Here is a 25,237-nt window from a genome sequence, read left to right on the forward strand (position 1 = left end):
CTCCATAATCGTCAGGCCACACCTCCTTCACTGTGACTGATAGGCACAGAGGCCACACCTCCTTCACTGTGATTGACAGACACAGAGACTACATCTCCTTCACTGTGATGGACAGACAATGAGGCCATGGTCAATCTTTGTGAAATTCAGAGCAGTTAAATGATCCATTACATGAGTAAGAAGTGGTGTGTAAATTAAGGATGTCTGAGAGAATGTGTGTGTGTGTGTGTGTGTGTAAGAGCAAGAAACTCACTACTATGTGTGTATGCATGAGGCACCCTCTCATAAGCAATGCCTAAATAATCGAACAACCTCCTTGGAAATGTCAGGCATCATCTACCTTAAAACACACACAACTACAACGCAGACTTCATGCATTATCATGATTTACACACATCAGACAGTGTGATTCAGACCACCCAGCAGCACACACACACACACACACACACAAATACAAAGCTAGAACATGTGTAAACATATACTTAAAGAAATACAACAAACCTGCACAATTTTCCCTTCAGCCCAAATGCAGTCTTTCAGCTAGGCACTCACACACACACACACACACACACAGAGAGTAACATGCTGTGTGACTGTACCTTGCTCCACGTTTTCTACTGAGCCGTACTGTGATAACAGGCTGTCTAAAACCTATAAGGAGAAAAAGAACCTCACATTAAACGTGTATACACACACATTTAAGATGTAGTAAAAGCAAGAGCAGTAGGAAAAAAGATAGATGCACTAGAGACTCAGAGACATACTAGACAGGCAGACAGACAGGCAGCTAGATAGATAGATAGAGAGATAGAGAGATAGACAGATAGACAGACAGACAGACAGGCAGGTAGACAGTCAGACAGACAGACATACAGCTAAATAGACAAACAGACAGGAAAACAGACAGCTAGACAGACAGCCTGACTACTCCATAGACAAACAGACAGGCAGGCAGACAGACAGCTAGACAGCCAGAGACAGACAGCTACACAGACAGACAGTTACACAAACACCCCCACAGACAGACTAACAGCCAGCCCGTCTCTCATAGATTAGCCATATGAATAATTATAAATAAGTTAATGATTAGTCAGATCTTTGATCCAATTGACAGGTGAGTTACAAAAGGAAGTGAGTGTGGGGGTGAGACAGACAGACATAATAACTATAATAGTATAGTTAGTTATAGTATAGTTATAATAACTTCTAGTAATTATTCAGCTGATTAGATGTACGGAATGTAACATTTGGGAGGTGTGCTGTTATAGTAACATAATCAACGACCATGTGGACTGATGCAGCCCGACACGAAGCAGAGATTTTGATTATTTATTTCTAACAGCACGTACTGAAGTGTTTTTTTCTTCTTATACCAAAGCGAGGTGAAAAAAGTTAGCAATCTTTTCTTTATTAATGAACGACACGTCATCTGTTTATAGTTACATTTAATGTTGTGGAACATCCGCAAAACAAGTTAGTTCCTGTTATTACTTATATTACAGCAGCTACAGTATAAACAGTAATTCCTTCGCCAGCCTTTGTCTTTTCTCTATCTTGACGTTAATAAGACAAAAAGCACAGTCTGTCAAGTTGGAGCAAAACTGCAAAGACCTCTGTCCTGAAGACTTTCTTGGGGCAGAAATCCGACTGACTGTTACAATTTGCTGACAATATAGAGACTCCTTCCATAAATATCTGGTTAGATATGTTCCACAAAGTCAATGACAACTTTTTTTTTTTATCTGTTCATTATTAGCCTTAGATTATGTGGAGCATTTGCCATGCAAGACCCTGTGAATGAGCTGTTGCTATAGAAACAAAACCATTAATATAATTTGAATTACAGCTGGAACTATTGTCAGAGCTGCTGTTATAGAAAATTAATCAACACCTGCTGACCAATCAGAATTTAACAGATCTGTGGTCTAAAACTATATTCATGGTTGTTCAGATTGTTGATGAAAACATCATTTAGAAATGTTATTATTCACATAATATTATTATTGAACAGACTGTGTGTAGATGTATATTTGGTGCCAAGTAAGTGACAGAACTACTAAATAGTCCCAAGTCAAAAAATGCTTTATTTTTGTGAGACCACTGCTGAACTATTGCGCTGGAAATTCTGGCTCTTTTCATTGAGTCAGAACTGGCTGAAGTTCTTGGTTGGTCTTTGCCTACCTTGCATAAATTGTGCAGTGAAATATTACTTTACAATCTGATTGACAAAATAACATTATAAATGTTATAAAATCTATTTAAATAATTGTAAATGAATCCCAGGACACTACATACTAGGGGCCGCATAAACTAGTAAACTAATACATTCACTAGTCACAGCTGGGGGGATGTCGACTAGTCAAGACAAAACAGTGAGACAGACAGTAAATAAAGCAGCTAAATACACCCTGTTAGTACAAACATATTTCAGACTAAATAAAGCCACTTTTACAGTCAACAAAACGACACTAAAAAAGTTTTTTTTTTTAATTTCCTTCTTCTGAACATTGTAACTTTGACATCACTTTATATGAGGTGTGTGAAGGACTTGTTCTTTAATCCCACTCCTGCCTGCTCCTGAGGGAATTCATCTCATAATTATGTTTGTTGTCCTTTAAACATAAATAAAATTGAAATATAGTCCTTGCTCTGTGGCTCTGAGCACTTTCAGAGCCGCGGGTTGCACATCACTATCTAATCCCGAGCAGCTAGTTTAGACTCAGGTCTATGGCACATGCCAGAGCAAAGCGATTGATCCAGACTCAATTTTGATGCTACTGAAGTCAGAGTTGAAAATGGTGGAAAAAAATCTCCCAGATGTTGCTGTAGACAACACAACATTCAGCTATAAGGAGTTTCTGAACCATGCTGTGCACTCTCAGTTTCAGAATCAACAATTTCAGCTCATCCTTATGAGAGCATTTTAAGAATTGTTACATGTTTAAACAGTGTAATAGGACACAAAGCTAGATTATTTTTCACATTTAGTGCACCAATTTATTTACTTAATAAATGTATTTACTTATTTCCATTAACAGTGTAGCCTAAAAAAAAGCACTGAAACTGCACTGAAACTGAAGTGCGTTTTTTACGAATTCTTTTCTGCACCAGTAAAACAGCCCAAAAATAGCAATGTCCTGAAACAGATTTTACTTAATCTTTAGAAGCGATGACTAGTCGAATAAACATTTTTACTGGTCAACTAGTACTACAGTAATACATACATTATTACAACAAGCAGAAGTGCAGTCAGACCCTAATACTGCCTCACATTTAAGATTCTCTACAACTGACTCTATATTGATTAACTGAAAGTATTTTGATTGTTATGAATTTTTTCTCACAAGTGGGTACTGGAGATGACCAGGTGTGAAATCAGTTTCCTTTATCCCAGATGTTAATACCAAGTCTGGATACAACCTGAGCTCCATATCAGCTAGTTTCTACACAACTATATGTCTTCCCAGGTTTACAATCTCCAGTCCCCCTTTCAGCTTTCATATGGAATAATATATGATTTACAGTATACCATAATTCACTTTCAGGTGCAGAATTTCAATTAACAGGGTGATTTTGATCTGGATGCATCAACCATAAATAGATAGCAGTCAGTCAGGTTGTGTTTTGTGTTTGTTTTGAAATCAAGCTCGTATGCTTACGAGACACAGCAGGACTCACCTCCCACTGCAGGTGAGGGGGAATGTTCCGGATCTGAATCTTACGACTCCTGCGGAAAGAGAGTGGTTCAGAGATTAGATCAGATTTTATGTTATATTGACTTTTTCAACAGTGCATGCAGCAACAATGTTTTATGTCAACATAGCTGGGTTGATTTAATTAGCACAGGAATGAAGTACGACTCCTCCTTATTCATTTGAATTCAGCACTGAGCCCTGGTTCTCCCTTGTCTCGATGTATGTCTGAGGTGTAGAGAAATAGCTGAAACATGACTGCCAAGTCAAAATACAGAATACACTTGTTTGTTTCACACTCATTTTCTGAAACTTTGATTTCTGTACTTCGATAAATGAGAAACCAAAGACAGCAGTGTACTCACACGTGCACGTTTTATTTCTGAAAAGCACTGGCTGATATTTAAGAGGACATTTTCTCAGACTAAGTGCATAACTACGTGCCAACACGCTGACCCTAAATGGCCTAAGACTTCGTGAGCAGCGTATTACATCATCAGCCGTAACGAGATCACAAGCCTACATCACCTTAATGAGATCAGGCACGTGCCAGCTACAGCTATCACCTCAAGACTACAGACAGAGAAACCTGGTGCTAATGCCACCTGCTAGAAACAAAACTATTCACTGCTGGACTCAAGCATTGATCAAATGAGCGAAAACAGCAGAATGGACACCTTTTGATTAGAGAGTCGATCTGGTATGACTCAGCGAAAATCTAAGGAAGTAGAGGAAAAGTTTTGTAGAGGAAAAGTTTTGGAAAACCCCCCCCACATCGTACTAAACTCAGGACTGTGAACTTCTACCTTTTCCAAAGGACAGTGCAAATACAACTATAATTTTCTATAACTCATAATTACACAGCATACCACACTGACTCAAGCTTTAGCTATATGGACACCCTGGTTTAGACTGGAAGAACAGAAATATTAGATTTTTTTATAATATTGCCCTTAAATTGACCTCAATTCCAACAACTCATTGATTCATAGCTTTAATTCAAGATCATTTTCATCAATGACCTTCTACTACTATCTACAGATTCTGTGGTGAATTACCCAACTTTTCAGCTGAGAGATTTCAGATTTCCTTCCGCTGTTCTCTTCTGGCTGGGTTTGAGGTGGGCACGGCTATACTAGAATTAGTTGACGTCATGTAACACCATAAGTGAATCATAATCAGAAATATGCTTGCGTCAGCTATTCGCTTTAAACCAACCACAGAAACCGAAGTGACTTCTTTCTGGCTCACTCAGCCTCTTTATGCCTGAGCGGCCATGATCGAAACTGCATCTAACTAGCAGTTTTACCATTATTATATACCAGTAGTTTGTGAACCACCAAGGCAAGTGGTTCTACTTCATTCTTTTTTAAAGGAGTGGCTGGACTATGACGATATAATTCTTTTGTGTGAGTCTCTGGTTAAATAGCCTGGTAGTGTGATAGTAGGCTGGTAAATGCGAGAACATTAAAACAAACAAAAAAATTGCTTTATTACAGCAAAAAAGACAACCGTTTGTTGTCTTTGTACATTATATGGCCAAAAGTATGTGGACACCTGACCATGACACCCATTTTTGCTTACCTCCACTCTTCTGAGAAAGCTTTCCACTAGATGTTGGAATGTTGCTGTGTGGATTTGCCCATTCACCCACAAGAGCATTATTGAGATCAGGCACTGATGTTGGTTGAGAAGGCCTGGCGTGCAGTCGGCGTTCAAATTCATCAATCAAGACGTTCAAGGTGTTCAGTGTGGTTGAGGTCAGGGCTCTGTGCATGCCACTTGAGTGCTTCCAAACCAACCTTTGGCAAATCATGTCTTTATGGACTTTGCTTTGTGTACAGGTGACTTGTCGTGCGGGAACAGGTTTGGGCCTCTTAGTTCCAGTGAACAGAACTCATAATGCTACAGCATACAAAGACATTCTAGACAATCATGTGCCTCCAACTTTGTGGCAAAAGTTTGGGGAAGGCCCACATATGGGGCTCATGGTCAGGCGTCCACATACTTTAGGCCAAATAGTGTAGCTGGATGCAACAAAAGGTTGCGGAAATATTCCATTTTCTTATTCATACATCCTTTTCTATGCTGTTTACATTGCATCAGATTGTATAATGATCACCACTGCCAACATTGTGTTTTTGTAATATTTTCTCAAATCTACCATAGGGGCATTGAAGTAAATTTATTTATTCACTGATTCATCGTCAGTAGCTGTTTTTTATCCTGGTCAGGGTCGCATTGGATTCAGAACCGTTTCAGGGCATAGTGTAAAGCTTTAAAGGTAATTTCTAAAGGTAACTGTGCAATGAAGACAAAGAAGCAGGCGTGACAGCTTTGCTTTCTCATGCATTAAACCTCATGGAGCACGCATGTCTACGTCTGAAAGTAGAGCCAAGGCTTACAAACCTATTCAATCCTAATCCAATTGGACCACTGAGAAGCAAATTTGCTTAAATTTCAAATGGCACTCATCTTGAGGCTCACACAAGCAGATATAAATGACAGATGTGATAGATTTGCAAGCGATTACTCTATTAAGGGAATGTGTTATTTAGCGCTTCAATTTCTAAGATGGCTTCCTACAGAGGAAAGACATCTTAAGCAGGAAACCAAAGAGATTGACTTCTGGGACTCGGACAAGGAGCCAGCCATTTCTGGGCCAACTCTTGACCCAGGTATCCTGGGCCGCCTGAATTCTTTAAGTTTGTCTAAGGTCCTGCTCTGGGATCCCCCACCCTCAGTTACAGAGACACCTCTAAGCTGAATTAACCCCGTTTCCTGCTTTGTCTCATAAGCCCATAAGCCCATAAGAGACCAGAAAATCTACAAGGGAACCAAATGAGGCTGAGGGTGGAAGAAACAGTGACCAAATGCATTTACATTTATTTTTTTGGCAGATGCATTTATTCCATGTGACTTACAATTGGATACAACCCAAGTACACAGACAGGCAGTTAAGGGTCTTGCTCAGGGGACGAACAGTGGCTCTCTGGCAGCCCTAGAATTTGAATTCACAATTTTCCAACCACTAGCTCCTTAAACACTATGCCACCCAAATAGTGTCACAAGGGATCTTGGACTGCAGCAGAAAAGCCACGCTTTCCGAAATCCTTACGGTGATACAGTAAAGGAGCTGCTCATGACTTAAGGCCAGAGTGGTGCATTACCATCAGGTTTCTACACATCTTTCAGATGCCCTGGATAATGTAATGACAAACAAATGAGTAGCTGTATAAGAGCGTCTGAGGTTCACCCCTGGATAGATATTTGCCAATATTACATTTCCACATTTATTCATTAGCTAGACCACTAGGTGAATTCAAGCTTCATTATTCAATCTTGATGTTTGGTTGGTTGGAAACACAATTACCCAAGCTAACAGTGGTAGCTAATATAATGTAACTCAAATGCATAGCAAGCTAGGAGTATGCATTACCTGTGAAGAAAATAATAAAAATAATCTAAAAATTACAGGGATGGGATGACTCTGTCTAGCCATAAACCTTATATACTTATCCTACCCTGATCATTTATTTCATTTAACTCACACTGTTTGCACTCTCAACAAGATGGCAGTATTTTTGGCTTTGTATTGTTGTTCCCTGACCGCTCGACCTCTGCCACACTCACCCACTACTGGGTCACTTCCTGGATCTCCACTATCGAAACTTTCGAAACATTCATTAAAAGTGAAGATTTTCCATTACTAAGTACACTCTAAGTACTCAACCATTTACTTTGCTATTGCCATTACAAGTGCAGTCAGCGTTGCAATTCATCAACATCAATGGGCATTCAGTAGGGTTGAGGTCAGGGCTCTGTGCAGGCCACTCAAGTCCTTCCACACCAACCTTGGCAAACCATGTCTTCATGGGACCTCACTTTGTGCACAGGGGCACTGTCATGCTGGAGCATGTTTGGGCTTCTTAGTTCCAGTAACAGGAAATAGTAATGCTACAGCATACAAAAGACATCCTATACAATTCTTGCTTCCAAATGCTATTGTTAAAGAGACTGTGGCCATATGGCTCTACCAATCTGGATAGGTAACGGTACAATGACACAGTTACTTTATAGCATACACTGTAAATTCTACTTATTAATGTCTGCATTGCACGGCCCTGATTCTGACTGCCATACTGTCTTGTACTTACTCTTAATCTCTTCTCTTCTAATATTACTCTTCTATGTCTATGATGTTAATCTGCACCTGAGCTATCCATCTTATTATACTCTACACTGAACTGCAAATTTATATTATGACTATAAAGTTGAGCTGAGTTGACACAAAAAGAATAAATTCTTCTGACCAGGTCGGAAGGAGAACCCAAAGAGCATGGCGTCATCTACATAACGTAAAGGACACATGTTAAGTCAGCAAATCATCTATTAGATAGCAATACAGCATTTTTGTGGACTTCCATAATATTTGGATGGGTGTTGAATGGGAAAGAACAGAAAGCAGTAGAATGCAACCTCACACTGTGCAAGATTAAAGTAAATCACGAAAGAGAAGAGCAATAAAACTTAAGCGGGTTTTGACAGAGATCCTGAAAGTGCATATATATATAATTCTCTAATGAAATCCTTAGTAAAATAGCTCAGAATATACTTTGTATAGGTGAATGCAAAATCCATTACAGACCAATTCACTATTGAGAAAGAGGGGGAAAAAGACAGACACTGGGTTTCTCTGTCTGGCTGTAACTAACAAGGCCGCTTGTGGCTCCAAATCTATTATGTACCATTTGAGAGAGAACAGTGTTATGAAGGACGTTGACAAGGTCTGAATTTCAACACACCACCTTTGCTTTGCCCTGATGGAATGAGAAGAAGTTTGCCGCAGTCCAAAGGTTTCTGTACATACAGGAGGACAGAAGGTCAACATACTACAAATAATACAAAACATGTCCTGAAATGTCCTGGCTTTGATGCAGATTTTTCTATTTGGGAAGAGCCAGTGTTGAAGAGCTAATGAAGCACTTATTAAGCTCTAATTTGTATATTAACTTTCTAGTCCATTAACATTCTACTGCCATATAACACAGCAGTCTACAATCTCTCCACATTTGCATTTTGAATCTCCTAGCCTTTTGTTAGCGACATTATCATTTGTATGAGCATCCGTTTGACCAAGGTGACTATTCCATTAGCATTAAACTTCTCTTAAAATCAGACTCGGTCAATTATAAACGTGCGCTTGGACCAGCTGCATACAGGAGACATAGGAAAGCATACTGAATTAGCATTCTGTAAACTGAGAGGTCTATTAGCATTAGCCAGTGTTGTGAGACAGCTTACACTAGTGAGACTTGCTAATTGCTATGTCCAGGCCTAAATGGGTGCAAACCAAAGGACATACAGTCCCAAAAAAAGAGAACCTAACAAACTGACTATATATTTGTAGTAAAGTTTTGCAACACTTTAACCAACAAGCTAATGTCACCACTGCCAGCACTGTAGCTTTCACTAATTGCTAGCATTATTAGCCTACCTGAGGTACATTCCTCTGAAGTGTATTGAGTAACTCATTCTCCGTATCAAATTCTCAACCACAAATTGCAAAACAGTAAATAGCAAAGTGTGTGTCACGCATACTCAATTTTTTAAAAGAATACTATAGTATAAAGTATACTATAACTGTGTGAGCCTCTGTATCATAGCATGCTATGACTCATCCATGCTGCATTACTCTCTCTCATCCATAATACATGTGCTTTTTTTTCTGCGTTGCACAGCGTGCTCACGGAAAAAAAAAAAAAAAGTCTTGATATTACTGAAAAAAGTGAGAAAGCTTCGCCGGGCTGCACATGGAAACTGTTTTAACACTGATCCGAGATCATTTTCCTGTCACACCAAAGCCAAATCACATCCACTGTACGAGAAAGCTCAGACATCTCAGATCTGTGTGGAAATGGGTAACGCTGTTTCAGTGAGAAATCCTATACGTCCGAGAGAGTTACACAAATTGATCTGGTGCAAGGAGAGGGAGGTAAAATAAAAACAAGATATATAGAGAGAGAAAGAGACTGAAGTAAAAAGTCACTGGCTTTTTACTCCAAAACAGTAATTACTGTTAATGCACTGTAATGTTCTCAACTGCACAGCAGGATTTATGTCTGCTGTTTTTAGAATAATTTCAGAATAACAGCCAGGCTCCTACAGTTCTTCACTGCTGAGCATTTCTATAAATTGGGAAACAGCCAAAAATGATGAGAAAAAAAATTGGTTTTGACCAAAGTTTTTCGTGTCGATAATATATTTTGACATCTCTGCTTTATGAAAACAAATACATTTTACCAAAAATCACATGGAATGAATGTTTTATTTAACATTTTTATTTTTACAGACTGCTTGTAAAATACATATGGGGCCAGTTTAACAAACAGTCAGTCTGTCTAAAGGCATCTAAAACCTCGCTAGCTAAGTGTGATTTCCTCACACAGTGAATATCATGCTTTGATCAAGTTGTTGGATAGCTACAAGACATACAGAAATGGACAAAGCCTAATCAAATCGGTGTCAGACACCAGCTGTCAAAATGTCTGCGATGCTCCTGTACATCTTCACATCGTCAGAACAGAGAGGAGTGCTTATTACACGGTCTGATAAATGTTTAATGACCTAATAAAAGACATTAATAACAAGAAATTTAGTTAACAGAACTGACTAATCAGTGATTATCATGCAAAGGATAAGGCTATACAGATGATGAGGGTCGTGTGTATAGGCTATCAATGACTTTCACCTCAGGTGATGAGATAGACTAATGTGGAGGATGCTGATAATCAAAGTGAGAACTCATTTCACATTATAAACTTTTTTTAATTTGTCAGTAACATTGTTTTCTGTAAGTAGATTAGGTTATAAATGTATAAATGTCTGGTTAACCAGATTTTAAAATGCCAGAACTTTACTTGTGATGTAAATTAAATGTGATGTAATTTCAGCTGAGGAAAGCCTGAGGTTTACAGAACTATATATAATTGAAAATGTACAAATTTGACAGTCTTATGCATAAATACAAAATGTTATCTTAACATTTCTGTTGACATGGCTACACCGAGAATGGTCCACCACCCAAATAATATCTAGTTATCAGTGGTCCCATGATGGTCCTTTTTCCACTGACGGTTGGAGTACAGGGGGTCTGAAATTTGCAATTGCAACAGGTGAGCTACCAGGTGCCCCTATATAGTGCGCTCGCCTTTTACAGTGGCAGCTGAGTGTACTCATGTTGGACATGTACTAATTACATAAATCCAGTTATCACTTTTAGGATGCATGCATCATTTTTTTTTTTATTAGAGTACTCAAATTATTTAAAAATAATATATGCCATTAATGGCATGCATTATGATTTTCACAAGCTACACAATGGTGATTTGACTAATGTATAATCAAAGGTTTTCTAAAAATAATATTAGGCATCTAAAAGTGGAACTTGGCATCCTAAGCATTTGAATGTGGAATGAATTTTGTGTTTGAATATGTAATTATTATCATTTTCAGTGACACTCATTCTGATGGCACCAGTCGAACTACACTGACTGATAAAAACAAAAACACTTAATTTAGGAACAATCAGGATGTCTCAAGATAAAGGATAAAGAATCAGTATACACTCACCGAACACCTAAATAACCACTCTTTACAACCATGCTGAGCAGAAAAGCATCTCATTTGAAGATTGGAAAAACATCACCTGGCCTTTTTCCAATCTTCAGCTGTCCAGTCTGGGTGAGCCTGTGCTTACTGTAGCCTTGGATTCCTGTTCTTGGCTGACAGGAGGGAAACCCAATGAGGTCTTCTGCTATTGAAGCTCATCTGCCTCAAGTTTCGATGTGTTAAGATTCTTTTATTGATCAGCAAGGTTGTAATGAGTGTTTTTTAGATTTACCATAGCCTTCCTGTCAGCTCAAACTATCCTGGCCAGTCCCCTCTGACCTCTCTCATCAACGAGGCATTACCACCCACAGAACTACTGCTCACTGGATGTTTTTTTGGTATTTCACACCATTCTTTTTGAAACCCAAGAGAATGTTGTGTGTGAAAATTACCAGTAGTTTCTGAAATACTCAAACCAGCTAAAAAGTCTGGCACCAACAACCAAGCCACAAAGTCACTGAAATCACATTTTTTCCCCATTCTGACATTTGATGTGAACATTAACAGAAGTTCTTGACCTGCATCTGCATGATTTTATGCATTGCGCTGCTGCCACATGATTGGCTGTTTGGATAACTGCATGAATGTGAAGGTGTTCCTAATAAAGTGGATGGTGTGTGTATAATAAAATCGTGATATGACTGTAGATTTCCACACCTAATACGCACTGTACAATTTCACTGCACAAGTGTTGCATCTGTTTGGTCATATACATGATGCCTCTTAATGCTCGTATGAGTGGAAGTACTCATATTGTATTAACTGCTAATGACTTTGTTTAGAGTGGCACTCAATTCTTTTTTTTTTTTTTTTTTTTTAATCTAACCAGATCCCTCGAGTTCTCATTTGCCCCACATTCATAAACCAACACAATAATGCCAGCAAATTCTATACACATCGACAGACAGACAGTCCAATGAAATGTATGTTTCAAACACAAGTGGGTCAGTTTTCACAACACTTTAAAAAAATTCTCTTTATAGTTAACCTTAAATTATGCGAGCGTCTGCCACAAAGTCCCTGTGAATTAGTCGTTACTATAGAAACAATAACACACTAGAATGAGCAGAAAAAATACAACAGTAACACATACCTGTAATTTGGCTTGCAGTTATAATAAATTAAACAACATTCAGATTAAAAATTCAACAACACTGTAGTATAAAGCCGTATAGATGGTACATACTTTAAATCCAATAAACATCAGTTGAACAAACACAAGGCTTTCCTTTAAAGACACTTCCTTTAGCACTGCACACCCAAAATCGGATCAAAATACCACACTGTATTAAGATGTGAAAGTCGGATACCTGTTTTACGCTGTGAGTTGATGCAGACCAGACGCACATTCGCACGGTTTAGTAAATTCATGCTGTAAGCAGACATGAGCTACAACTCTCAATCGTCATCTATGCCAAACTGAGATCAGTCTTATAGCACAGAGGATCACGAACTGAACCCAATCCAACCACGCCTTCACACGTACCGGAACAACCAGTCGAGCATGAGACGGAACGAGTGAATGGGAGAGATGGAAAGAGAGAGAAGGAGGTAAATTCCACTGGTTCGTAGTTTTGAAGCTTGCTAAGGTGGTTTTACACACCGAGTTATTACGCTATGGGATCATCACGGCTGGTCTGAAGCCGAAGCCACGTGGTTCTTCCCTTAATCTGACAGGATTGGGATTATTGGCAGCAGTCAGGGCACTTATGAAGTGCCCTTATTTATCAGCATTGGACATGAAAATCAACTTTGTCTTTCCAAAGTGGTGAATAGTAACTAAAAATCAAAAAAACTGTTACTAAAAAACAAGAGGTTATTGAGCAATAAGAAATGTACTATAGCAAAAATAAATATAAATGATTAATGCCATATCTTTATAGATAGTATTCCAACTCAGTTACAAACAGTTCATAGTACAAAGCCCTTGAAAGAGAATAATTATTAAAAATTTTATGACACAGTAATTTGCTATTGATAAGCCTTGTGTTTGGGATTGTGGTTTGGTTTTGTGTATTTTAGTTTTGTTTTTCTTGGCATGCACTAATGAATTCTGAATTAACAGGAATTAACAAGAAATTAATTCATTTTTTTTCATAAATAAGTCTAGACATATAAATATTCAGAAATATCCTGAAATATTCACAAATTTAAATATGAAAAAATGCCCAGTGTAGTACACTTCAGTGTGAACCGAGTCGATCTGGAAGTACAACTACGCTATTCCACAAGCTATTCCCTGGTAATAAATAAATAAATGGAAATAAATTTTGGGTGATTAAAATATTCTTAAATTGCAGCACCTGGAAAATCCTGCCTGATTTTTTTCAGCCACCATGTCATCCTCTCTTACTGTTATCCTTTTGCTACTTTAAAAAAGTACGTAGTGATCCATATTAGCAATTCATCAGGCAATTCATCATTCGAAATACAAGAGCTTTTTCTAAGTAACATTTTTTTAAAAAACTTTTTGAACATCTCTTTTGCAAAAAAAAAAATTTTTACTCTGAAACAAACAAACAAAAAAAAAAAAAATCATTTTCTTGACCAAGTACATACACACTCATGACCACTTTATTAGGAACACATGATTTTATGCATTTCCCTGCTGCCACATGATTGGCTGATTGCATGAATGTACAGGTGTACAGGTCTTCCTAATAAAGTGGACGATGAGTGTATATTAATATGGAAACATATGACTGCGTGTTCTAATGGATAATCATGATTGGATCAAATGATTATGTTTTATTGATGAGAGAATAATTATTACAGGACTAACTCATAAACATTAATTACTAGGCATTATGCTGTCATTTGTGTGCTTCATTATTATCACAATTTTGGCCTTTGCAGTACTGTTATAATACAGAAATAGTGTATTATTAAACAGTGTTTAATAGGAGTTCCAAATTAGTTTTCTGTGAGTGTTGAATAAATTGGGCAATATCATAAAATAATAACAATAATAATAATAATAATAATAATAATAATAATAATGTCAGTCTGTGACACATTACATGTTTGTTGTAAGAACAACCTTATTGTTTTTATTTTATTAATTCATGTCTTCCATTAAAATGCACACTTATGCACACCTTTAAATGGTTTCTAATTTTTATTTCACTATGTATAACATTATAACAGCAATATGTTACAATTGTCTATTTAAGATAATACATGCCTTTATGGTACAGCTCCAACAATCATCAAACATGAGCACAACAACACAACAGCAACACTTGCACTTCTTACACGGTTTAGCAGTGATATTACATGCAGAGTGAAGGAGTGCTTATGCAGTATTTATCCCACATCCTGGCATATTATTAAACTCAACTCAACTGACTAACAATTTACTGTTTTTTAAACTGAATGTAATTATCTTGTCTGTAAATTTGTTTTCATTTAAATTCTGCTAGGATTTGGATTTTAGTTTCGTACAAAATGTTTTACATTTTTAAATTTGAATGAAATCAAACAGAATTTTTACTCCATAAATCTGACTTCACCAAATTCAACGAGAAAATTAACATCTGCTTGGAAATGATGTACAAAAACGCAAGTGTAAAAAAAAAACTAATTCAAATTTTAATTTCTGATTAAAATAACTGTAATTATTATAGTAATTATAATTATAATAATATAAGAGAATATAATGACAAAATAATAGAATAGAACAGAATAGAATAATTAATATAACAGAAATAATTGTGGGCCCAATGATGAGTATGAATTTGAGACACTGAATGTGAATCTGTACCTTCAACATTCTGAAATTTAATTAAACTGAAATTTTGCTTCATTCATAAAAATCCAGATTTCCAAAATCCTAGTGGCACAAATATAATTCAAGCCTTGGCAGCATCTCACTATTTGGGATTTATCCAAAATAAGAACTCGTAGTAGACAGCTGTCCTTATGTGCTCTCTCCCTCATGAGTACAAACGCTGCCCAAAAATGCTGCTTATATGTGCCTGAACATCCTGCTCTGAAATATAGCACTGTGGTAATAATGATATTTCAGCATTGCTCATACTGAATATTATTCTATATCATACACCCAGTTATTGTTACCTGCTTAATGCTGACTTCTTCCCTCCATAACTACTAAGACAAAACCCACACACACACGCACGCAAACATGCTCACTCGCATACATTTCCCCTTCTGTTAGCTTCTTCAGTTTTGCATTTGCACTACAACTCTAACGTAGCTAACAAGTAACGCAAGTCTGTTTCCATTACTAAATTAATTTCTGTAAATATCTGCCTAAGAGAACATACAGTTCTTCACTGATGTCACACACACACACACACACACACACACACACACTTGCTGATGTGGTTTAGGACACAGTGTGACTTCCTGTTGTTTATGAAAAAAAAAACACGAACAAAACTTCACAGTGTAACTGAACACTGGAACATTATGGGGGCGGCCATCTTGGATAACTGGAATCACTTTTTCCCTCAACGCAATTTGTTGTCATTCTGTCTTCTTCTTGGAAAGCTGGACGTGATGTGGGTGATAATATAGTTCTGCTTTGAATCTAAAGGTCTAAATGAGACTGTTCCTGTTATTTTATAAAATCCTTTACTTAAAAATGACACTGTGTAGCTTAAGGTTGTTCAAAGCATGTAAATGAATATTAGGACACTTCATAGATCAGGTGGAAAACTGAAGACGCACCTAATGTCTTGACTGATAGTATATTTGGGAAAACTGAAATTTTGATTTCTTGTACATTTGGTTTCTTATTGAACCATTAATTTAATTTTTGAAAAGATAAAAGTATCGCTTCAAAAAATATGAGGAAAACATTTGACAGAATGGAGTCTTTAAAAAAACGAGGGGAAGAACATCTGCTGTCACAACATAATCATGACTTTTATTAACCACTCACTGTATTTCACTATTAAAATTTCTAACATTTGTTAACATTTATTCTGCTGATTTCTCCATTCTGACTGCTCAGAAGATGTTGATTATTTTTCTGTAACAGTGGCTCTTGGCTTTGCAGGCTGCATGCTTTTTCTTATTCATTTCAGAAAAGAGAAAAAAGAGGACAATGAGGGAATGACTGTTCATAGCAGTTTTGACGTTGTAAGTGATAACAGGAACTAACTTGTTTCATGGGCCTTCCACAACATTACATGCAATTATAAATGGATAAAAAGAATCATTCTTTAACTCTCATCATTCTAGTCATTCTTAAAAAAACCTCATAACAAACCATTAGCACTGGCATATTGCTCATGGCACTTCAGCATGTGCTGCTATTCAAAATAATCAACTGAGGGGTTGTAACATTGCTTTGTGCTGGGCCTCATCACACCATCCCATAGTTGATTATTCCTATAACAGAACATCCGTAAGAGTGTGAACACAGTCCTGCCACTGCTGATGTTCATTCTGTCAGCTGCAGTATACCATTATACGCCCATTAATATTTACATGCATTCAGATATTAATTCTTAAAGTATTTACATTTAAATGCTACTTTTAGAAAACGCTTGTGTGTGTGTGTGTGTGTGTGTGTGTGTGCATGCGTTCGGCTATTAGTTGGCATATATCAGAAGCTCATTTACCCAGCTGGCAAAAGAGAGTTGACATTTTAGAAAGGCGTCAACTGACACACTTACACACACACACACACACACAATCTTGATTAATCTTGATTTTCAGCTGACAACCACAGCATGAGGAGCACCACCCAGGATTAGTGTCCTTAATCCACTGATACCTCGCAGCTTCGGCTGAAACCTACACTCTCTCTACACCTCTCTGACCATCTCTCGCTTCTTTCTTTCCCTTTTTTTTCATGCAGAATTCTGCCCAGTTATTGCCAGCGTTTGGCTGCACAATACACAATAGCTACCAGGGCTGTGCCTTAGAACCGTCCCAAATTACCATGGTAACCCTACAACATTGCTCACAATTTAGAAATAAATAAAAATTATTTAAAAAAGTCATTTATAATACATTAATTTTGTGTAAATCATATAAACACACTAGTAGGTTTTACTCTTCATACACAACATAAGTGTAATTCCTTACAGGGCTGCATGATTATTTTATATCCAGTTAATTTAATAAATTAGATTAACAGATTTAATAGATTTATTGCAATTTATTACTGAAATGAAGAAAAACAGACTTTTCTTACCATTCTACGTTATAAGTCTGTATTCCTTTAAACAGATCATTGAATCCAAATAATCCTGGTCCTTAATCACATTTAATCGAGTGTTAATTTTTCAAATGCTAAATACAAACACAATTAGACTTAAAGTAAATGAACAGACAGCTCATGATTTAACGTACTGGAGTCACAAGAACATGATCCATAATATTAGCCATCATTTATTTAATCAAGGAAACCAAATTAAAATTAAACTGCACTTAGCTTTCTTCAACTCCCAGTACTACTGACAAATTCCACAGTCCAGTGAACAATCAAGAGGTGCTGTACCACAAACCAGTCCACCAGCAGCACAAAAATATCTACATTTCTATTTAAAGGTCCTTATACATTCAGAGGCCACTTTAATAGGAACATTTGTACGCCTGCTCATTCATGCAATTATCCAATCAGCTAATCATGTGGCGCAATGCATAAAATCATGCAGATGCAGGTCAAGAGTTTCAGTTAATGTTCACAAACATCAGAGCGAGGAAAAACTGTGATCTCTGTGACTTTGGTTGTGAAACTGCTGATCTGGCATTTTCACGCACAACGTTCTCTAGCGTTTAAACCGAATGCTGCAAAAAAAAAAAAACACCTCCAGTGTGCAGCAATTCTGTAGGTGGAAATCCCTTGTTGAGGAGAGAGGTCAGAGGAGAATAACCAAACTGGTTCGAACAGTACAGCTACAGTAACGCAAATAACCGCTCTTTACAACCGTGGTGATCAGAACTGCATCTCAGAACGCACAACGCACTGAACCTTGACGCAGATGGGCTACAACAGCAGAAGATCACACCACAGGAATCTGAGAAAAACACCACAGGATGCCTAAATTACACTTTATGCATTACATTATATTAAAATTTTTTGTTAGTAATTTTTGATCAAAGGAACTTGCACCTATTCCATTCATCACTCATGTCATACTCAATACACTCACACTATCTCGATGCAGTGTCAGTGCTGTTCTCAGTGACTCTGTGGGCAGAGGTATCAGCTTTTAATTTAGGGTTAATACATTTTGAATTACTTGTTTTTTTTTTTTTTGTTTTGATTTTGGTGTAATGTTTGACAATTAATTTTTGCTTTGATATATTTTTACAAATTTTTAAATATTTAGATTTAAATGTATAAATGATATTTTTCCATTGAAGACAGCTGACTGAATTTCTGTCGGGTTGAATTCTACCTGGTGATGATAGAATGGGCTTTACAGCCGACCAATCGGAGGCGATGCTTTAAACACACGGTGCAGGTGCACACTGTAGGACCCCCATTCTCTCACTCCCACACTACTCTTCACTGTTTTATTTGCCTTTTTTCATTTCTTTATTTTTCTCATTTCATTTTCTGTCTTCTCTCTTTTTTCCTCAGCTCAGCTCAAGGTATGTAAGTATAGAAGAATCTAACGTCTTTTAATGCTTAAATAAATTTGAACTGGCTCACCGTGCATACCCAGCCCTATCCAGTCCCGAAACCTGCTCATCAGCCTCTCTCCGTCTCATCTTTTCTTTCCATTCCATTCATTTTCACACGCACACACACACACACACACACACACACACACACACACACACATACACACTCACTGCTTTCAGTTTCTCAACCATGTATTCATGTGATGCTGATAGGGTCACCCTTTTCACGCATACCCGCCTCTCACAAACACTCTCTTTCCACTCTACACCTATACACACATCATATCATCGGGCATCAGCTATGGGGTTACCATAGCAACCCAGGAGCCCTCCTTAAGCCAATGGCTTCGGGGTATAAAGCCAGTATAGGACTATAGGAGCATTGTGCATGTGGAATTGGAACATTTATGGCACTCTCATCTGATGAAATGAATTGTGCTTCTAATATGGCTCCTGTCCTTATTCTGCCTTCCAAATGGGTCAATCTTGTTAATGGGAATATAAAAAAAAAATTTTTTAAACCTATTAAATTAAAGTGACCAGTCGAACAGGCTGATAAGTGTAATAACTGAGTAAGGTATAAAACACAGTGGCACATGCTGTTACAAGAAAATAATTCATGCTGGAGTGGTAGATTAGTTTCAAGTGTATTATTCCTCTTACACCACAACGACTTGCCAATGATTACAATTTTTAACGAATGATACGTCATACTTTTTAATTGTACTTTTTTTGCAACTGTTTACAGTTACGTTTAATGTTGTGAAATATCTGTGAGACAAGCTACAGACTGGAAACCGCAAAGTCCTCGGTTCTGAAAACTTTCCCTGTGGTGGAAAAATGACTGATTTTCATAGACACCTTCCATAAATGTTAAATAAATGTCTCCTAACAGAAAACTTCAAGGATTATATGTTTTTCTTATTTAAATAACAGTGTTTTCATTGATTATGTGGAGCTTCTGCCATGATACTGTTACTATAGAAACCATAACGTATTCAGAGCCGTGCACTTATAGAATATTAATCAACACCTTCTCATTTGAGAATTCAACAGCGCTCTGGTATAAATACTATAACAACTACAACAACTTGATCTCCACTACTCCAATGTAACATATTTAAAAGATAAATAAAATACCCTGCTTTTAGAAGCAAATGGTTTTTATGAACTTATATTATATGTTGCTGAAAATAGGTCATAAAACTGAGTGTTAGGGAGCAATGACAAGAGAATGGTGTGCCTATAAGTGTTTATGTGTGTTTATGTGCGTGTGTCCACATCGTCATGCTGGTGACAGGTGGCTGCTACAGTATCGTTCATGTGATCTAAGGCAAATGATTCATAGCGGAAATGTGGAGGCATTAAAGCTGAGACAACTGCACATGGCATTCAGCCTTGACCATCAGCGAGTAAAGGAGATATGCAGGAGGAAGAAGCGCTGCTGCTGCAGCTTTATATGGCACACAAAGACATAGAGATAGAGAGGGGAACAATAAATATGGTGAGCCATTCAGAGAAAATGTCTGTATATAAAACAATATCACTACTGTAATTAAAAAAAAAAAAATTTTAAACTCTTTTCTGAGAGCGCTGTGGGTATCATCAGATGCTTTTAAAATTACAGTTGAACATTTTTTCCTTGGTAAATAATTTCATTATGTAGACAACATAATGAACAAAATGCAGTATATAATAACTATAGACCCTCTGCTGCCCAGGAGGTGAAAATTATCTGCAATGAAAACACTACCAACCACAAATCCACTCCTTTTTATTCCCAAATCCTTCCCTTTTATTCCCATATTTCCTTTAAAAGGAAAATGGGTGGGTCTGAGTGGCTGTTCCATGTGGTGTTGGAGCTCAAGGTCATACCTCATACAAGAAAAACCCAAAAAAAAAAAAAAACCATCCCTCAACTCCTGACTTCCTACTGAGTGACTGGCGATGACTTCCACAACCCCGAGTTCAGCAAGTGACGTCAAATTAACATGGCTGCTCACAGCATGAACAGTAAACAAAGTAGCACTTCTTACTTTTAAAGGAGTTACACTGTATATACAAGTATATCAGTTGCTGCTAAAGAAAAGATGAACATAAAGGCATCTATGTTTTTCCCCACTTTTAGCTCAAATGCACAGACGTCAGAAACTCCCACTTCTGTGCTGAGTCAAAAGAGGCATAATTTCCAGGCCAGAAAAATATGAACGGAAGATTTAAATGGAGAAATTCACCTCATCCACTGCATAGCAATAATACCAATCACAATTTTAAGGGCAGGCTAGAAATCCTAGGTACTAGAAACATGAAAAATTTGAAAAATGACATACTGCCCCTTTAAGTAAAATTCATTAATCTCACAGGGGTGGGGGCATGGAGGGGCTTGGGGGTGAGAGAGAGAGAGAGAGATTATAGACCTTTCTCACACTTCGAGGTTTTTTTTTTTTTGCCGGATGGTGTTTTGTTTCCAGTCAGCAGGACATTTGGGGAGGGAATTAACGTAGTACGTAAGGACTGAAACACACCATGTGGTGCTATTATTAGAAAATAGTCAACAACGGGGTGGTAGGATTAAAGAACAAACCGTACTGTTTTTTTAATCAGTTTAATGTTGTGGCCTGTCTATGAAACAGGTTACTCTTATCACTTACGTTATAATAGCTATAAACAGTCGTTCCCTCACCAGCCACTCTTTTAGTTAATAAGATTTTAAAAAAAGAACACACAGTCGTAATGTTCCTGAGAAACTGGAATCTCCAAACCCCTCTGGCCTGAAGCCCCGTACTGGAATCATGCTGGAATATGAAATGAACTGAATCGTATCCTATGAACTGAATTGTGAATTCAAGTGTATCGAATTTCTTTTTGTTTTATATCATATATTATGTATCAAGATGTGTATTGCATCATCCTGCAGACGAAGATTCACAGCTTTACGTGATGTATATCATGTTTCATAAAATTATTTTTGCCAGCCATTCCGCATTGAGCGTGTACTTTTTTATTTGTTGATATCGTGTTTGAGAGATTGACCATGTGCTTAAAGCAAATACTGGACTCAGAGCTATGAAGTCTAGTTCAATGTATAGACTGAAATGTCTCGGACGTGCACACACACACACACACACACACACACACACACACACACACACACACACACGCACCCACTGTATAACAGGTATGTTTATGCTTTTAAAAGTGAAACAGTTCAACCACTAGCAACGAAACAAGCACAGCTGTCCTATTATACACCACACAAACACAAACGCACACAGATACACTCATTTTACACTCAGTAGTAACCTGTCATCAGTAGACACACAATTGTTGACAGCATTCTGAACACACAACCAACAAGAAAGTGAAACAGGGATCTGCCCCCACTTAAAGGAATATTCTGTCCTAATCTCTAGCATATTTGCGCATCTATAGCAAATATGTGATTATCATGGACAATAATTACGACACTACTTTGTACCGAGAAAAGAACATAGTAAAAATAAGTACTTTGTACTGAGAAAAGAACATAGTAACAAGTTGTTGACTCCAAACTTACTATCTGACGTCTAAGGGCAGACGTTGAATTTTCTCAGTAAGCATATTTCTATAGAAATCCATCATTCTTCATTCAGATGAAATCTGAAATGAAGATCTGTAAATGCAATCTGTTTATTTCGTGGTTATGGGTTACCAGTGTAGTTGTGCGTGGTGATAGTGCATGGACCCCACAAACATCCAGCAAAGTGGAAATAGCCGGGATTACTTTTTTACTGTATTGCCCCATTGCGATAATTGATAAAACTCTTGGTAAGACATTTTCTCAAGTCGGCAATATTAAAGCCTTGCGTATTCACATTATATAGCTGCATATTTAAACATTTATTACCAAGATTAAACAGCTGCCCTTAGACGTCCATTATAAGTGAGTTTTAAGTGAACAGATCTGAGTTCTTCTCTCAGCAAGGAAAAGTGTCAAAGTTTTTGTCTGAACTAATCACACAGGCATTACAGATGTGGCGGATAGAGGTCAGGTAGAAAAATACTGGAGTTTACCTTTAAGCTTGTGTACAATGATTTAGCTTAGGACCTGAGATTGATCCCTGTGTGTGTGTGTGTGTGTGTGTGTGTGTGTGTGCGCGTGTGTGTGAAGCACGCATCTGCTGTTCTCACTGGCAGTTCTACATACACCATGTGCTCAGTGACAGAATTCCAACGAATCGGATGACACGAGATGACGGAACCGGAGTCTCATTCACACCACCAGTCCGATATGGCTGCATCTGGTTACACACACTTGCGCACGCGCACACGCACACACACACACACACACACACACACACACACACTCACACGACTGACCTGTGACTATCCTAACATTGTTAATCTTTCTTTAGAAAAAAAAAACTAATGTAAAAAAGCACATCCTGATGTTGACGTCTGTGGGGACACAATCAGCACTTTTCTGACATGATACTGATAAATCTTCAGGAAGCATTCCAAGCTTTTTCACCAAAAAAGAAGTAACAGGGCTTAAAAAACAATTCTGGCTATAAACAAAGCCTTGAGTGGAACCAAGGAACCAGGGAACCAGTGATGATGGAGCTTGGGTGGAGGAGAGAGAGATCATTTCATCGCCATGGCAGCAATTCAAGCAGCACAGGCTATTTACATGAGCGATATTAAGAAACACAAAGAGTGACAGGTTTTGAAGATAACTGGTGGAGAAGCCACAAAATCAGCACGATTACGAACAAAAAAGTGTGAGCAAGGATTTGAAATAAACTGGATGGGAAATAACGTAAAACTGTCATGCCATGTTGTTCTATGTCATATAATGATTAAAACGACATCCAGTCATGTCACACAGTCTAATTAAAACCATAGCAACGCGCACCTTTCTGGACGTTTTTCTAAATAAATGTTCCATTCCTTCTCCTGTTCCTTCATTAATGCCGTATTGTGCGTTGTGCATGTCGTGACGTGTGTCTCGTATCATGAAAATGACAATTTATTTGTCAATTAAAGCTTCCTTTCGCTGTTCATAATGACTAAAAAAAGCAGTCAGAGGATGGATCTGTCGCCGTGAGCATCGTCCTTGTCTAGAACAATAACTCTTGTGTTGTGTATGGATGCTAAACGGAGTGATTTTGGATGTTACCTAAAAGCCAAAAAAAAGACTTTTGTAGTAAGTTATTTATAAAACTGAGAGTTGTGGTTGTAAAATCCTCCACACACACACCTGTGACCTGTGAGCGCATCACAATAATTTAATTCTGTATTAATGTGCCAGATTTTAACAGTTATACTTAAACCATTGTTTTGTCCATGAATACCCTAATTTTTGTCTGTTATGTTGCTTGGCAACCAATGCTTACTGTTAACAGACTACAGTGTGTGGCGGAAGAATTGCACAGTGCAGTTATTATTCATAATAAATGTAATGATTTTACACACGCTGGATTTTATCATATTGTTTTTACAGCCATCTTCTAAATGCAGTAAGCCACAAAAGGCCGTGTGTTACAGTGATTTTATCACGGTAAGGAGGTTCATAGCCACGACACGAAGTGGATTATTTTGGATGTTAGTTTATTTTTCTAACCGAATATTTAACTTGTTCTCCTGTTCCTTCATTAATGCTGTGTTTGTTTTTGCGAAAACGGGGTGTTCTCTGTTGTGTACACGTGCGTGCTCAAACTAAATATATCGTATTGAGAAAATGACGTTTTGTAAACGCAACTAAAGAATCCTTCGACGTTCACAGTGACTATATAAGCGGTCAGAGAATGAATGTCATCGCTGGCGTGAACTCTTTAACTCGGTGCCGTGTATAGATGCTTAGTGACGTGATTTTGGGTGCTGAAACAGTTTTCTGAGAGCAAGAAGTTAACTTCTGATGTAGGTTACGTTGTTCCACGTGGTCGTGTGTTGGTTCGGCTCTGGAACCGGGGGAAACGGGCACGGGTGGGTTTTTAAGAAGGCACCGGCGTGGTGTAGGTGGGACAGCAAAGAGAGCAAGCGACGGGCTCTGGGTGCGCACCACACACCACGTGCCATCTGGCAACCCGCTGTCAGAGTAAACGGCACAGTCAGACGGAGCTGAGCCGCTTGGACCGGATCCACTGAACACAGCGGCACAGTGTGGCTCATGTCCCTCTCTCTCTCTCGTTCTGTAAAACAGCTTATCCACTCTCCCTCTCTCTACCAAGCAGACTGTTTCTTAACACAGCTTATCAACTGCCGCTGCCCCTGTCGCTCTCTCTCCA

General features: G+C 37.9%; 1 protein-coding gene across 1 annotated transcript in view; it reads right to left on the reverse strand.

The window, feature by feature from the left end:
- The window catches only part of igf2bp2b (insulin-like growth factor 2 mRNA binding protein 2b), a 54,008-nt gene that overhangs the window by 22,914 nt on the left and 5,857 nt on the right, over positions 1 to 25,237 (reverse strand). The window contains exons 3-4 of the mRNA XM_053229754.1: positions 3,679 to 3,727; positions 600 to 651 (exon numbers count right to left, since the gene is read on the reverse strand). Of these exons, the coding sequence (XP_053085729.1) occupies positions 600 to 651; positions 3,679 to 3,727 (101 nt within the window). The remainder of the gene's footprint in view (positions 1 to 599; positions 652 to 3,678; positions 3,728 to 25,237) is intronic.

This window comes from Pangasianodon hypophthalmus, chromosome 26, assembly GCF_027358585.1.
Source record: "Pangasianodon hypophthalmus isolate fPanHyp1 chromosome 26, fPanHyp1.pri, whole genome shotgun sequence".
Lineage (NCBI taxonomy): Eukaryota > Metazoa > Chordata > Actinopteri > Siluriformes > Pangasiidae > Pangasianodon > Pangasianodon hypophthalmus.